At 38.0% G+C, this 15924-nt stretch overlaps 2 protein-coding genes across 2 annotated transcripts; both read right to left on the bottom strand.

The window, feature by feature from the left end:
• Window positions 1–87: 87 nt before the first annotated feature.
• epgn (epithelial mitogen homolog (mouse)) lies at window positions 88–2186 on the bottom strand. The gene is made up of 5 exons (XM_030765129.1): window positions 2150–2186; window positions 1786–1893; window positions 956–1073; window positions 438–590; window positions 88–142 (listed from the first exon to the last, which is right to left on the bottom strand). Exons 1-5 carry the CDS (start codon window positions 2184–2186, stop codon window positions 88–90), a joined length of 471 nt encoding a protein of 156 aa, XP_030620989.1.
• A 14-nt stretch (window positions 2187–2200) lies between these two features.
• Window positions 2201–14818, bottom strand: mthfd2l (methylenetetrahydrofolate dehydrogenase (NADP+ dependent) 2 like). Its single transcript, XM_030765119.1, has 10 exons — window positions 14745–14818; window positions 13568–13752; window positions 11354–11476; window positions 11080–11232; window positions 10701–10808; window positions 6514–6606; window positions 5155–5280; window positions 4481–4563; window positions 2922–2947; window positions 2201–2426 (listed from the first exon to the last, which is right to left on the bottom strand). Exons 1-10 carry the CDS (start codon window positions 14816–14818, stop codon window positions 2201–2203), a joined length of 1197 nt encoding a protein of 398 aa, XP_030620979.1.
• Window positions 14819–15924: the final 1106 nt, after the last annotated feature.

The raw sequence follows: 15924 nt of genomic DNA, 5'->3' as shown, positions 1-15924 counted from the left end.
ATTCTTGCTGAGCTCTCGAAGTTTTCAATGACAGTGTCTGATCTAAAGCCTCCTCGCTCATCCAGCTGGATTACTTTGGAGCATGACTCAAACTGAGTTCTCCGAAGCATAGGTCTTGTAAGGCAGCGACTGCTTTTGACACCTGACAAGAAAAGAAAAAAAGTTGTCAGTTGAGCAGAGATCCACAGCAGAGAAAATCTTCATTTATTATTGGTAAGATAATCGCTATGCGAACCACAGTGACAAGTGACAGTGTCTCCAGTCACCAAACCCGTTATCAATTTATGTCTAAAACCGCTATTCAAAAACAGTACAGCTTTGAAAAGATATTCTGAAACAGCAAATGTCTCTAGCACCCAAAAACATGTCATTCAGGTGCTGTAGTTTTATGGTTGGGGTGGGTTGGGGGGTGATGGGGGGGCTAAACTGTGGTTTACCTTTTCCTTATGCAGCAGTAAGTGACACCAACAACACAGCAGATCAACAAGACCACCCCTGCGACAACCGCAATGATTTCCTCTGGACTAGACAGTCCCTGAGTGGTGAGTGCAACATGTTCACACCGCTCACCAGAGTAGGATGGCAGACACCTGTTCCCATACAAAACACAATACAAGGTTTAAACATGGTAAACACCATGACAAATGCATACAAAGCACTGGCAGAGCTAACTAAATGCAGTACACCATTCATTTTTTGGCCTGGCTACTTTTTGCTCACCGGTGGATCTGTGTAGGCATAAAAAGTAACCATATGTGAATGTACTCAGGTATATTAGAAGTGATGCTGGTGAGACTATATCTAGTCAATCTCTCCAGAAACAGAAACTGAGAACGTTCATTTGAGTATACGGGCTGAGGCGAAGGAACGCAGAGGTGGGGAATGGCAGAGATTGTTTATGTGCGGTTACGTTTGAAAGAGTTAGGTATGATGACGCAAAGCGCGTGCGTCTTACCTGCAGGTGGGCAGGTCTTGATCGGGAGGGTATGTGCACTCGCCGTTAAAACAGAACCCACTGTGTTCTTCCCCGCAGGGCCTTATCAGATGAAGGGCTTGTGGTTCTTGTCCTTTCCCTAAAGATAAACACATAAAAACAGTACATTCACTCATACGGGTTTATGAATACAGAGGTTTACTAACATTACATTTTTTAAATTTTTGTTTGATTTTTTTAAAGATGGTAAGATTACCTTGATATGTTGTGGCATCTTAAAAATGATTAGCTCAGACATGCTTGTACATCTCTCTAAATCGTTTTTGTTTTGTATAATTTGATACACGGCTCTTCCCTCACACTGAACATGAGCATCTACCTTGGTTGTCTATGCATTTCCTACTTTGACCAATTTGCAGTAACGGTCAAGACACTGAAATGAAAAATGACACTGTAGTCTACATTTCCCCTTCCCTGTTCATAGTCCAGAGTTTCAGACCATCTTTCCACGTGTAATATTTTAAAATAATTTACCAACAGGTTAGTCTCACTGCTACTCTCTCTATGTATGACTATGCAGCACATCAAGAGGCTCACTGTCATTCTTCCACTTTTTTTTTTTTTGCCACATTTGTCTGTTTCATCATCTCCACTAATTGTGTTGGTTAGTGTTTTGACTATATTTGAGTTCTAGGTATATGTTCCCCGTGTTAGGAGAGGAATTTCTTGTATAGAATTTCAGTGTTACCGGATGTGAAAATTCCTTTTGAGTTGTCCAGAGTCACGCTACACAATCACACAGTGTGAAAAAAAAAAAATGGTCACCGAAACATATTACTGAGAGTACCTACCCAAAGTGGATGTTTCTAGGGTCTGTGACGTGTTTGAATGAATAATATTCAGAGACTCCTCTGCTGATTCCACTCTGGCAGTGAAAATGATTACAAGGGCGAGGATGGCTAAGAATAGGAGAGAAAAGAACATTTGTTTTATGGTCAGCATATAAAAAAAAAAAAAAAAAAAAACCCTGATACTCAATATACGTTAACAAATGTGAAACTAATAAGCTACCATAATCAAGATAAAAAAAAAAAAAAAAAAGCCTGTTACAGCATGACTATAATGTTTAATCCAGCATTTCTGCATCAAACCTTTAAAGTTATGAAATATTTCTCTGCTGTAATAGGATCAAGTGCAATACTTCAACAAACTCACCTTGACTCAGAAGAAAAGTCTCAGATTGTAGCGACATCATTTTCTTTTCGTTTATTCACTTATGATTTGAGATGGATTGAACCAGAGACTTGTTTTTGGAGACTTCTTGGTGCTGAATGTTCCTCCTGTGGCGCTTGCTCTACTGGCATCTCTAAACATTTTATACTCGCTCAGTACTGTCCCGTACGCTAAAGCCGACAGCCAATCACGAAACAAGGTTGGTCTCTTTCGCGTCCACGCCTGCATAACACTCCGCATCACTTCCTTCTCCCTCAGGCTAGTAACATGCAGAGACATTTTGCACAACTTTGTGGGGAGAGAAGGTATTTGCTGGCAGCAGTATAAACAGTCTCTAATTCAAAGAAAGTACTCCCCTGTCACTACGAGTTCTCATTATGAAGTGTTATTTGCCCTTTGCTCTTATTGTAACCATTTTCTGCCTTTCCATCACACCTATATCTCCCCTATAATACAAATGTCAAGCTCTTGCATGTATCCTTTGATATAAATGGTGCATATACTTCAAATGCGTGACAGGTCAAAGCCATGAGAGCTCATTTATTGAACCTTGCAACAGATGCCAACACTAATAAATTTAGTTTAACTTAAAGCCACTAAAGCTAATAAATGCATAAAAAATCTACTGAGCGAAGCGCAGCCATTTGCATGTTATCACAAGTCTCTTGTGTCACAAGATTTTAGAATTTAAACATTTTCATTCAACGTATTTGATATAGACTACCTCATACTTCAAAGCTATCATCAACATCACAATATAATTTCTTTTTCAGCAATTAGCTGGTCTCCAGGAAAGGTGACAAGTCAGACTATTCTGTTAAAGGATCAAATGCACCTGTATTTTTATCTTATTATCCCACTGCAAACAGTTTATTTAGAGCACAACACCTGTCATCATCAGTATGATGTGTTCTTTTCCACTGATGCAGATAGTGACACACCTTTATTTCTGCATAGTGTAGCATAATGGTCAGATCACATATCTGTTCCATACCAGATATGTCTTGATGAACTGATGACTGTTAACAAAGTAATAATGAATGAAAAATAAGGAAAAACTTGCATCAATTCCTTTATAGAACAGATATACAAATCTACAAACTTACATAAAAAGGAACAATAACTTAAATAAATAACAAATACATTCACTTCAAATAAATAATAACTACTTAAATGACAGCACTGTAAGGCAGAGAAAGTAATGTGTGTTTGCATCCAGAGTAAAAAACAAAAACAAAAACAAAACAAACAAACAAAAAAACCCCACAAAGGACAAACAAACAAACAAAACAAAACAAGTATCACCCTACATCTGAAGTCCATTTCGACTATAAATGATTTGTCCGGGCAGGTACAAAAGAAAGCGGTCCGTTACTGTTCATATGTTGTACCAGTAGTATATAACAAAGTGTCAAGGTGTTTACAGATGAACAGAGAATTCTTGTTGAGCTTTGTGTGGAAACCAGCAAGACAAGAAATATACTCTTATTCCCTGCATGACTTTTGACAAGCTATCAGTATCACTCCCTGTTTCCTCATAAATACATACTTATTAAAACCCACTTCAGCTTAAAGCACTGTGCCTAGCTCAGTGGTATTTTTTTATAGCCAATACCAAAATTTGTAATCGTCTTTGTTTGTTTGTTTATAGTCAGTAAATTGGTTTCACACATGCACTATTCAGTGTGATTAATGAAGGATTAACAGAGAAAAGGGTGCAGTAGCTGACACAGCAAAATCAGGTTGCCATGTCAGCACAGAAAACAGGTTGTTTCTTGCCAGTGGGAATGGGCAGGGACAACTGGGCAGAGACAACTGGGCAGCTTGAGGCCACGGCATAGCTCCACTGTGGTATCTGAGATACCAAGGTATGTTACTTTTGGTATCAGTTTCATCAAACTTTCTTTTTTTTTTTCCATGTTCATATTTCTTATTTTTAGTTGTGGAGCACTAACTGTGCTTCGTTTGCCTTTGGCTAGTTTATAAAAAATGATTATGGTCCAAGTCTGGGTAAAGGTAACTGCTTTTCATCAGTAATAGAACTAATCTGCACCCCTGAGGAGAAAGCGCTCTCAAACTCCTTCTCCCTATTATGCCACAGCAAATGAATTTAAGTGCCTTAGAGAACGGTCAAGCAGTAGCAAATGAAATAAACATATTTAAAATATAGTCAAATTTCCTCAAAAACCTCACCTAAAACACCATGCACCTTTAATCTGTTCTATACGTTGGTCTCTCCATGTGTGTTTCCGTGTATGTGTGTGGTGTGTGAAAAATGCCTCAATGTGCCAAAGCATTTCTGGCTGCGGTAACAGTATTCTTCATCACCATGGCGATAGTCATCGGACCGACTCCGCCAGGAACGGGTGTTATAAATGCGGCCCTCTTTTTCACGCCTGAAGAGAGTAAGACAGAAATAAAAAAAAAGGAAAGGTTAAAACCATTCCTTGAACAGTACATCAATTTCAGTTGAACATTTCCCACATATTAAGCTGGCCTCTCAGAGAGACAGAGACCATAGATCCTGATGCATTCACTAAGAGATGGAATTTTCTCAAGACAGAGGGGGCGTGTCGGTGGCTATAAACTATGTCGCTCTCTAAATATATGGTGCCTAGTTCTATCAAAACCAAGACTCTCTCATTAGGCGTTTTGTTCGAACCTTCTCCTAGTTAAACTTGTTGAAAGGTTGAGAGAATAAAAGCAGGTATTGTATTAATTCTCATGAAAAGTGGCTTAAGGTCACAGCACCACAAAAAAAAAGCAGGTACTTCATAAGCTACGACAAAAACTTCGCCCATAAACCAATTCTAAGCCGATTAGGTCTCATAATTAGACGTAAAGGGATCAGAAACATGTAAACTTACGTCATAATACGCAGCTGTGATTACAGTCTTAATAAACAAACTCTTTCTAGTTCCAACTTTGCCTTTCCTTGTGATGGAAAATGAGATGAGAGTAAATTATGTATGTATTTTCTGACTTACCTTCAAAGTCAACATCTCCTACAAGACGACTCTTTCCAGTCACCGGGTCCTGGATACGGTTGATGCCAACATCAATAACCGCAGCACCTTGTTTTACCATGTCCTCTGTTATGAGATGAGGAACACCTTTATCAGAGATATGGAGAGAAAGAAAAGTCAAAAACATAAATAAACACTAAAAAAAAAAAAAAAAAAAAAAAAAAGAGTTTCACAATACAGCCTCCTGAGATTAATAAGTGTAATCAAAGCCCTACACAAACCACGGATGCAAACGAGAAATCATTTTTCTTTTGATCGAATTGATTTTATGAAGAATTTTGTTTGCTGGGGACCCCAGTGATGTTTACTAAACTTCAGTTCTTTTCAAATATTCCTACACTTGTGGGAACACTTGATTCTGACAGGCAAAATGAATAAAGAACTTTGCACAAACACACATACACGCATACTTCAACCTGAACTAGAAACTTCAAATAATTTATATTCTATTATACTGCGCCTCTATATGATCCTCACAAAAATAATTTCACTGAATTACCTGTACCCTGCAGATAGTATTAAGAAATATGTACAGAATTTACAGTATCTCTTGCCATGATAAACCATAATTCAAGAGAGTACTACAGTACATGGATTACAACAATCATAACTAACGATATGAGATGATCGACCAGGAATGACCATGTCTAAATTATATTTTAAATAATCCTTGATTCCGAAATAATCATTGTGAAACTGAGGGCATGATGACAAATACACAGGAAATGTTTCCTGATGGCTTTGCCATGGTTGTTGTAAAATTGAAATGCTTGTAACCGTTTTGCCAAGAAACATGAAAAGAAGTGCACTCTACACTCAGTGATCTCAGTGAAGCCTTTCAATGAGGAACTCAAAAAAGCCTTTCAAAACAAGGGTGTGGGCTGAATAAATGCTTTTCAACCTACACCTGACCACAAAAATCATGTCTTGAGCAATGATCCATCAAGTCAAGACTGATAAAGAGAAATGCATGAAAAAGATTCGTTCTGCCTCTAAGTGTAATTCTCACATCATGGTCCATGTGATTATGGTAATGAGACTCTCATGTTGGCTCATGTCAAAGGCAAAGAGTCTCATTATCACTCAAAATTATCATCTCTGTCACTCAATAATCCAATCATACATATAACAGCTACAAACTGTAGGTTTAACATCTCTTTGATAGTCTACATGTGTGAAGTGTAATGATCTGTAGAATGCAAGAGCCAGACCTTTGAGAGCTTATTCACAAAACAACATCAGCTAAAGCTGTGATCTTAGTTTAGAGACATGGTAGGTCAACCAAAGAGCCATAGTGCATTATAGCAGATATATTCTAACCTGCAGCTGCTATGACAATGTCAGCTAAACATGTAAGCTCCTTCAGCTGAGGCAGGGGGGTACTCCTGTGAGCAATGGTTACCGTGGCATCACCTGCAGGGATAAAATCACACATCAACAATAACATGTAGTAACATGCTTCCATCAGTTATAAAAATGTCACACACAGACAGACAGACACAGACACACACACACACACATATATATATATATATATGCATATATATATATGTGTGTGTGTGTGTATGTATGTATAAAGAGAGAGCAAGAGAAAGTTGTATTCTAAGCTCCATTTTTTCCAATTTGTATGCTTTGTTTTGAAGTGCAGCCTACCCTTATGTGAGATGAGAGCTTTTTTTCCTATAACAATATGAACTCGTTTATAGTCTTTGGCCTGGCAGAGTCTTGAAGGAGATATAACCAAATGGAGGAGATGGATAACAGACATGCCAGTGCCTGTACTACCTGTCATAGCTGAGATAAGAGCTCATGAGTCTATGAAGCTTAATGCTTTGATTAGTGGCTGAAAAGAATCCGGTGTTTGGAAATATACTTGAGTTTAGGTTGGCCAGACAAGACAGAGCTCTCACAAAATGTCCCCGCTTTTCGAAAGCACTATAAACAAAATCTTAGCAACCGACACAAACTCTTTGCAGTAGAAATGCACATTGAATAACTTAAAAAAAAAAAAAAAGGCTTGATTCTGTTTTAAAGTGGCTATTGTGTTGAAGAGACTCCCTCCCTACATCAGATTTCTTCATTTTCCCACTGCTGATATGTAGTATGCATGAACAGAATATTCTATAGCTTTCCTCTACTCCATGAGTCTTTCAGGGACAAGTAGGAGAAATATAACTGAATGAGACTGGTCCTCAATGGAAACTGTGCTACCTGACCCTATGGTTTCAGCTGCATCTAGTGCTCTTACTCATCAAGGATTCGTTCACTCACTGAAGCAACTGGATGAATTCCTGTAAAACATTAGCTATCGTTGGGGAAGATCATAATTAAACGGTATTCGAACCCCCTTGAATATCCACAGTGCCTCTCCCCTTTTCCTCACATCTGTCCCAAGTGTCCTTTTGACATCAGTTGAGAAATCAAGGAAGACACCGCAAGGACATAGCCATTAGCCAACAAAATCCATATGCAGTACCAAAGGACTGGTCACAACCTGACTTTTAAAACAATATTTGATATTTTCTTTGTTGAGTTCCTGGTTGCGGCTCTGTACAGAGCCAAAAATTCCATACATGTTAGGACATAAGCTCAGTGAAATTCCATTCTAGTGTAAAAAAAAAAAAAAAAAAAATGGAGGGGAAAAAAAGAGAAACAGTTCATTTTTCAGTTTTCGACTTTCCCAATCCTGCACGTAAATCTCCTGGGGAAAAAAAAAAAATCTTCGATAAGCTTACAAGGTGGTCAACACATATTTCCGCCACCATTTCTTCACAAATGACTGAAATGACTCAAAACCATGAAAACACACCCCTCACTTTCCTTTTTAACCTTATATAGACTCTCTGGCCGTCTTTAAACATGGTACATCCTGCCTCTCCTACTCTTATAACTAAGGAAGCATTTTATCAAGCCTTGAATCACTGTTTCAACTAAGCCACAAATTGGTGGATACAGTGTTAACTTCAGAAAACAAAGACAAACTGACTATTCTTGATGATGCAAGAATAAATATTACCTTGACACCCACTGAGACACCTGCTTCCTCCACACCTCACCTGTTTTCTTCTTCTTTTTCTTGTTCTTCTTGTTCTCTTTAGATGGTCTAAAGAGAACACGAAGAACAAGAAACATATAATAATATAGAACAGTAATTATATTTTTAAATCACACGTATTTCATTTCAATATTTAATTATATGGCTCAGCCAGGGAACTATTATAAGGAGGGATCCATCTACAGTACATTAGACCATTTTACTCTACCATTTATACCAGCAGCAAATTCATTTGCACGAGAGGAAAAGTATTTTCATGTTTATAGATGTAGACTACCAAATCAAGTGGATAATCAAGTGTTACCATTTAAAAAAAGAAAAAAAAATGACTCTTTGAAATTAACCTACTGGCTAGATCAGCCTAATTCTTACATGAAAAAACACATGCGTTCTGTGCTGTGAAACGAGTAGAAACCAGAGGGCTGTGGGGCTGAGATGAACAAAGTATTTATCTATTTCAAAAATGAATAAACACAAAATATCATTGTAATATGTATCACTATCTTCCAAAATTCAAATTATGCAACATAAATTTTTGGCTATAACCCCTACCTTTTACTACGAAAATGACAAACGTATTACTGTAAAACCACAATAAAAGACCACAATATCACAGTGATACTTTCATCATAACCACAAGATGTGAACAGCCCTTTGCTGAAAGTTGTTCTGCCTTTCAGTTTAAACTGAGGAGGTGATGCCTGAAATCAGTCCTGAAACTGGGGAACTAACATGTCTGTACTTGTTCTCACACTTAATTGATTTTAATGCCCCTATCTTTCAGTAGTGTAGGTGACTGTTTACTTCTGCATTGTTTGTTCAACAGGATAAACTGACACCGAACTTCACATCGGGTTTCTTCGGTAGTTTACATAGGCTTAAAAGGAAAAATGTGTGGGGATTAACTGCATTTAGCATCTCCCTGATTAACCACAAGAAATGAATTGTCCTCATGAGAGGCAATCTGCAAACTAGAAATAAATAAATGTGTTTTTGAGGGAGAAAATGAAAGAAAGGTAATGAATTAAGCACTAAAACACATCTTGTAAAAATCCAGGTACCTTTACTAATAAGCTGAAAAAGCTGAACATTTCATTCTTTTCAACTTAAACTCTATGTTGGCTCCAAGACTGGTAATGGCATCGATCTAAAAGTTGATACAATATCTACATTTGATTTATGTGCTGCAAGTTGTGATTCAGCATTTCTCAATTCTGCTCCTAGAGGCACCATGTTCCAGGCATTTTATTTCTCCTCGTTTTCTAACATACCTACTTTAGCTAAATAATTAATGAGTTAAATCAGGTGTTTTAAAGCAAGGAGGACTCTACAATGCAGTGGTCCCCCGGGAGCGGGACTGGGAAACCCTGTTCTAACCACTAAACCGACGTCTCAGTTCAGATACAACCCACTCAAACCGGATTCTCTCACTATGAAATGAGCCATTGCCTTTGACTTGATCCAGAACGAACATAAGCCTAGAACAAGCATGGCTGACAGTGTAAGCAAAAACTTGAAATGTAACAAAAACCTGGAAGAACAAATTAAGAGGTTATACTCCAGAATAATGTTGGCCAAAATAGTTAAAACGTTAGGCACCCGTGTTAATTAGTTGCGAGACTATGAAAATATTTTTTATTTAGTAATCAAGGAGGGGAAAAAAGAAGTGCTGTGTTAGCAATGTTTGTTTTTAGTTTTCAAGGGCAAACACATGTGAATATGTGAAATATTATTTGACATTTGGGGGGACCATGTTCAGGTACAAGGATTTCATTCTGAATGACAAATACAACACCATCCTCTAGACCAGTGGTTCTCAATTCCAGTCCTGTAGACTACACATCTGTCTGTGGTGTCAATTTAAAAAAAAAACACATACAAACATGAATAGCAGCCTTGAATCCCTCAGTTTTGAACCTTTGCCTCTTTTAAAGGATAGTGAAAGACAGGAAAGGAAGAAGGAAGCCACATCACCCGCAGCATGGCATCACACCATGTGTCTCCTGACTTGTCACAGAAAGCTTATCTTGCTAAATGTACTGCTAATCTGGTGGGCAAATTCATAACATAGCAATGTAGTATTATCAGAATGTTCATAAATGAATTTTGAAAGGACACATTCTACCAGCATGTTGCAAGGTTGAATGTAGATAGTTAGACAAGTGATAGATGAAAGCTTCTTGAACATGGCACTGAACAGTCCTTTGTGGGTTTTGAGGCTGAATGATTCAATTATAAAATGGAGATATAGATATGCGTGACAGAGAAGCTTCACTCAGTGCTCTGCAAAAACACTTTGCAAGGTAACCAGATATATTACTGCCACCTGGAGGTTACCTCAATGCTGCTACCTGGCGATGAAAGAACTTTCACTGTTTCTGAATAATGATTCTATACCCTGTGTATAATGGCTTAATTCCTACAAAAGGCCGAAGCGTTCTCTCTCACTCACCTCCAGGGCGTTCGTGTGTTCTGTCTGAATGCAGGAGCATGGCAATAGGCATTCCCACGTTCTTGGAGCGCCCAACAACGACTACATTCTTACCCACAGTCTCGATGCCTGAATAATGACAAATCTCATTTACATTACTCGATTTCAATGGCTTCATTCACATTAGTTTATGATACTGTAGAGCATGAGTGTTCCCCTTAGTTGCAACTGTAAACACATAAATAGAAATATAGAGCATTATATTCCTTCACATACGCAGCTAGAATGTAAGTGACTGGGAATCACAAGGCCGTTAACAGTAAACCTGAGGACTGCAATATGGAATAGCAACTGTGGTTTACAACTACACCTAAATTCTGTCCAGGCTCAACCCTCTTACCAGTTCTTCTGATGATCTCCCAGACAGCGGCTGCTGTAGCTGGGACCATGCATCTCTGATCCAAGCAAAGTTTCCCGATGTTTACAATATGGAATCCATCCACATCCTTTTCTGGAGCGATAGCATTGCAGACAGCCCTCTCATTAATGTGATCTGACGGAAAGAGACACACACACTAACCCCAAATTAATTAATCACGAATATATGCATCACCTGTAATGCAGGATTATTCCATTGTTTTTTGCTTCTCATAGAACCAATGACAGCATTGTACCTGGGAGAGGAAGCTGGACTAGCAAACCACTGACTCTTGAATCTTTGTTCATTCTGTCAATCAGCTCCAGCAGTTCTTCCTGAGAGATTGATGCAGGCCTGAAGATGGTACTGCTGGACATGCCTGTCAAAAGTCATACGCTCAGTGCAAAATCCCACAATTTATCCTGCATGAAATTTGCAAAACTTATGTAGCTGTGCTTTCAGACTCATACATGGCACAGCCTAAGGTTCAGACTCTTTTTCCACGCATCGCATGGAAAGTGCTGGGAATTAACCTCATGTCAGTCTTTCAAAATGTCAGGGAAAGTTGTCGAGGGGCAGGTACTGTTCTCTCTGTGCTTGTTTTTTGGTATATTACTGCAGTAACCTTTTTGGATTGAAAAGTATGTTCAGTTTAGTTCAGAGACATTCGTAGACTCTGTTTATTCACAGTTAGCTCTCTGTCTCTCTCTTCTCTCTCTCTTTCTGAATCTTGTCTAGTAGCCTAGTATTTGTTATAAGTGTAGTCCTCCTAGACACAGATGACTATCCAGTCAACAGAATTGGCAAAATCTCTGAAGAAAATAAAATATGCTACCTAATAGCAGACATCAACTTTTCGTATAAAATCAGTGACTTAAGCATTTCATTGCTCACTGGTATATAATATTCTTCACAAATACTGTGCTGCCCCTGCTATTTAAGCAATGTAAGCCTTGGATAGATTGAACATAATTATTATTTCTATAAAGAGGCAAAATACCATTATTACCACTGGTTGACAAGACAACCCTGTGGCCCATCCTAAATTTGAATCTCCATCATTTATGTCTCTGTTTCAAACTATCATCAGTAAACTGACAAAAAACATTACAAAAGCTAATACGGTTGTGGACTTGATGAACTGGGATCCTCGTTCCTAAAATAAGAAGGCTTGGATTTTGTTTTGAAACAATTACAAATCTTTCACTGCAAGGCATCTCCCTTTATGAACCAGCAGATTTATGCTTATCTCCCAATCACACGCTGATTCCGACTCTATCCTTCTTATGCGAAGTTTTCTAAAAACAAATATTTAGAACAGACTTGCTCTATGAGGTATTGCAACACTACATCCTCTTGAGAGAGACTTTAGAGAGAAGCATCTCATTTCCGTGATGCTATGTCAGCTGCTGGTGAATACCACAGCCTGTCTGAACCGCTTGATAGCATCTTACATGACCTGCCGTTCATGAAGAACTAGTTGCATAACTACAGCTTTATGGATTTAGCTGGTTTTAAAGTTACATACCTGATCATATCTGAGGAAACAGATAGTTTCCTGCAATGACACAGTGTCTGAACTCGTTGGTGAGAGCTAAGCCAATTACTTTTCATCATTTACATAAATTGGTGTTTATGTATTAGATATCAAATGAAAAGATTTCCTTTATATTATTCACTGATAACACAGTATATTTCTGTCAGATAACAATGGTCAGAAACTACTCATAGAAAAAAAATTCAGAGCTGAGTGGTTAAGTCTAAACAAATTACCTATCCTTACCCGTATCACCTCTGGGTTTAAATTACTCTCCCCAGTGCAAAGGTACGATTCCAATGTACACATCTCAAACAATAACTTGATTTGTGCCGGCACTGATCTAATTAGTGATCTATTGTTTCTAAAGTTTCACTGATGAGATATGCTGAAAGATTTGGTCTTCATTTCAGAGGCAAATTATCAGTGAGACAACCACACCTCCAAACCCAATAACAAGACCGTGATTGGATTATCAGCCAAGTTTAATACATTTTTGCCGTGATTAATCCAGGCCAATTTTAGAAATCACTATAAAGTGCATTTAAGACGCCCCCTTCTGGACAAGTCCAAAATGCAACATGCCCTTCTTTGTTTTTCTTTTCTTTTTTGCAGATTAAACTTGAGCATAGCAATGAAAGGTGCATACATCAATGAAAAGCAATGCACTGTTAATGAAAAACAAAAAAACTGTAGGTATTGTGTTAAAAGACTACAAAATGAAATTCAGTGCATGACATCATACTAAAGACACCAATACGCACTGTATTTAATTTTATCCTCTTAATTGCATGGCAGTTTTGTTTTCAAGTCGCATTTCATTGTGATACAGACCCCTTACACAGCTTTCAGAATTTTTTTTCTCAGCAACTGAAGCTTATCACCGCAAGACAGAATGCAGAGCACTCTTGAGAAAAGTAAGTATTTACTCACCAAGCAAAGTGGCAGTTCGCGTTTTATTTCTCACATAACAGTGACTAGCATGATCATCACCAACCAGGATCACACCTAGATGAGGCCTTCTGCTGCCTTGAGCGGCCATCTCTGCTATGTCATTTTGGACTTCTTTGTGGATCTGTCGAGCAAGCTCTTTTCCTGAGATGACATTTGCAGCATGACTGCAAAGTGCACAAATGTGTTTGAGTTTCAAGGATAGTTTTACTAAAAGCAAAATGTGAAACATACATTCATAAATCAGGATTACTCAACAAATCCAATTTGCTTTCAGTTCAGGTAAATGTCCAATGCATAGAGGACAAGTTATGGTTCATTTCCTCTGATACAGTATGTTCTATGGCTCATGTGTGAAAAATAGTCTCTTGTTTACAAAAGCTAAATATCATCATCTTAAGTCGAGTGTCCAAAGGGCTACAAAAAATTTGAATAAACATGGCTCATTCTTTTTTTCTTTTGCTTCCATGGGTAATGAAGCCAAAGGACAGGACAGCCACAGAACTAACCACTAATGGTAGGAGAAAGGTTGAGCAAATACAAGAACTCAGAATTTTTTCAGACCCATTCATGATCTTCAGACTAGCTTTTTAAAAGAACACATGTAACAAATTAGGTTTTCCAAGGACTCTGATTTGGGGTTTGGCTATGCCTTTTTTGTTCCTCGAATTATAAGCTACTCACTGCATTCAGTGTCTCTAAGACTGAGCATATTGGGGGGGAATCATGTCCTCATTACATTGAACTTGAACTATTCCATCGTGGCTATTTTCAGTAATATTATTGATCACCGCTCAAAGCATGGTCCTAACAGTACCACACTGTAAATGGAATAGGGAAAAGCATCTCGTCTTTTCGACTGAAGTAAACCGCAACTTCTTTCAAGCGGAGACGAGAAGATTCGATTTCAGATATTTGCTTAACGTCCGCATTAACGATAAAATTTAGCTCGCTAATGCTGTATATGTTTGGCCATCATTATCAGGGTACATTTCCCTAACCTGTGCAGTGAACGACCGAAATGCCCTCGCTGGGTGCCATATTTCAGTGTAATCCATTGTTTTGTTCGACAGCAACGATGAAGCGATGACTGGAGAATTTTATTCATCATCTTGAGATGAACGTATGACATCCTCATGGGAACAGCCATTCTGTCCACCTGCTCGGCGGATGATGCGCTTGTTTGTAAACGTCACTTTTCTCCTCCCATTTCCGGTGTTCTGTATTCCCCATCCCCGGCAGAACAGCACAGCGTTTACGCCTTTCATTTTATTGGCTAAGCCAGCGGTCGGTGCCACGTTTAAAGCAGCGTCACTTTTCTGCACAATACAGCGACGTTGAAAATAAATGTGTATTTTGGTTAGTTATCTTAATAGGTCATATAAATGAATGAATACCATGTTCGCGTTACAACAGGTCTGGGCATAAGAGCTTTCAATGGTTCACTGGTAACCAATGGCGAAACAGAACAAACCTGTCCTTCATTGTACTTGCAAAGATAGCTCACGTTGCTTGCAGATAAGTTTTCTGAAGACCTGGCTCCATTAGTGTATGATTTTTAAGAACTTCTGCTAAGCTTTGAATATGACTTGTGTTTTTCTTCTTTTAACATGATGAAAATGCCATCACGCTTAAGATAAGCATAGCTTCAACAACATAATATTTTTATTTTCGCACTTATTCAACCATAAAAAGTAGGCTAAACCATCAAAATCATTTGCATTTTATACATTGGCTCCGTGCAAGTTTTCACGCAATTCTATTAGTTTTCATAGAGCATATTTTATTTCTTAGACAAGCAAAAATAATTATAATCATTATTGTACTTTTAATTTGTCAGGTGACCCCAGCAGAGAATATCATGATTTTTTTTTCTACTGGGGAGTGTTCACCTCTTGTTCTATTTGAAATAACTGAAAGAACTATGAACATAATATGTTGCAAAGAAATATGCTGATTAAATTATTACTTCTCATGACTTGTCAGACTTCTTTTTTTAAATAGTATGAATAACATCTTATGAGCTTTGTGAAAATATCAAATCTGTGTAAAATGCTTCCATTTATACCAAAATACTGAATAAAAATAATCGTATAAAAAAGACTTTAACCTTTCAGAATAATCCAAAGGCTGTAACCATTGTTGTTGACAAAGCAGTCAGGTAAAAGGTGTGTGTGGGAAGAGGAGAGGAGGGTGGATTACTAACTAAGTGTTGAAATTGTGTTCGAAAAATCTATTGCGTTGTTATGGAGCAATGCTGATGCTTCATAGTAAGCTGGGGATCTTATAAATGGTTATAGTGCAGACCCCTACTCTAAAGGTGTATGGCATAATAAAGA

This window comes from Chanos chanos, chromosome 1, assembly GCF_902362185.1.
Source record: "Chanos chanos chromosome 1, fChaCha1.1, whole genome shotgun sequence".
Lineage (NCBI taxonomy): Eukaryota > Metazoa > Chordata > Actinopteri > Gonorynchiformes > Chanidae > Chanos > Chanos chanos.
Note: the sequence above shows the minus strand (reverse complement) of the source record. Positions and strands in the feature narration are given on the sequence as shown.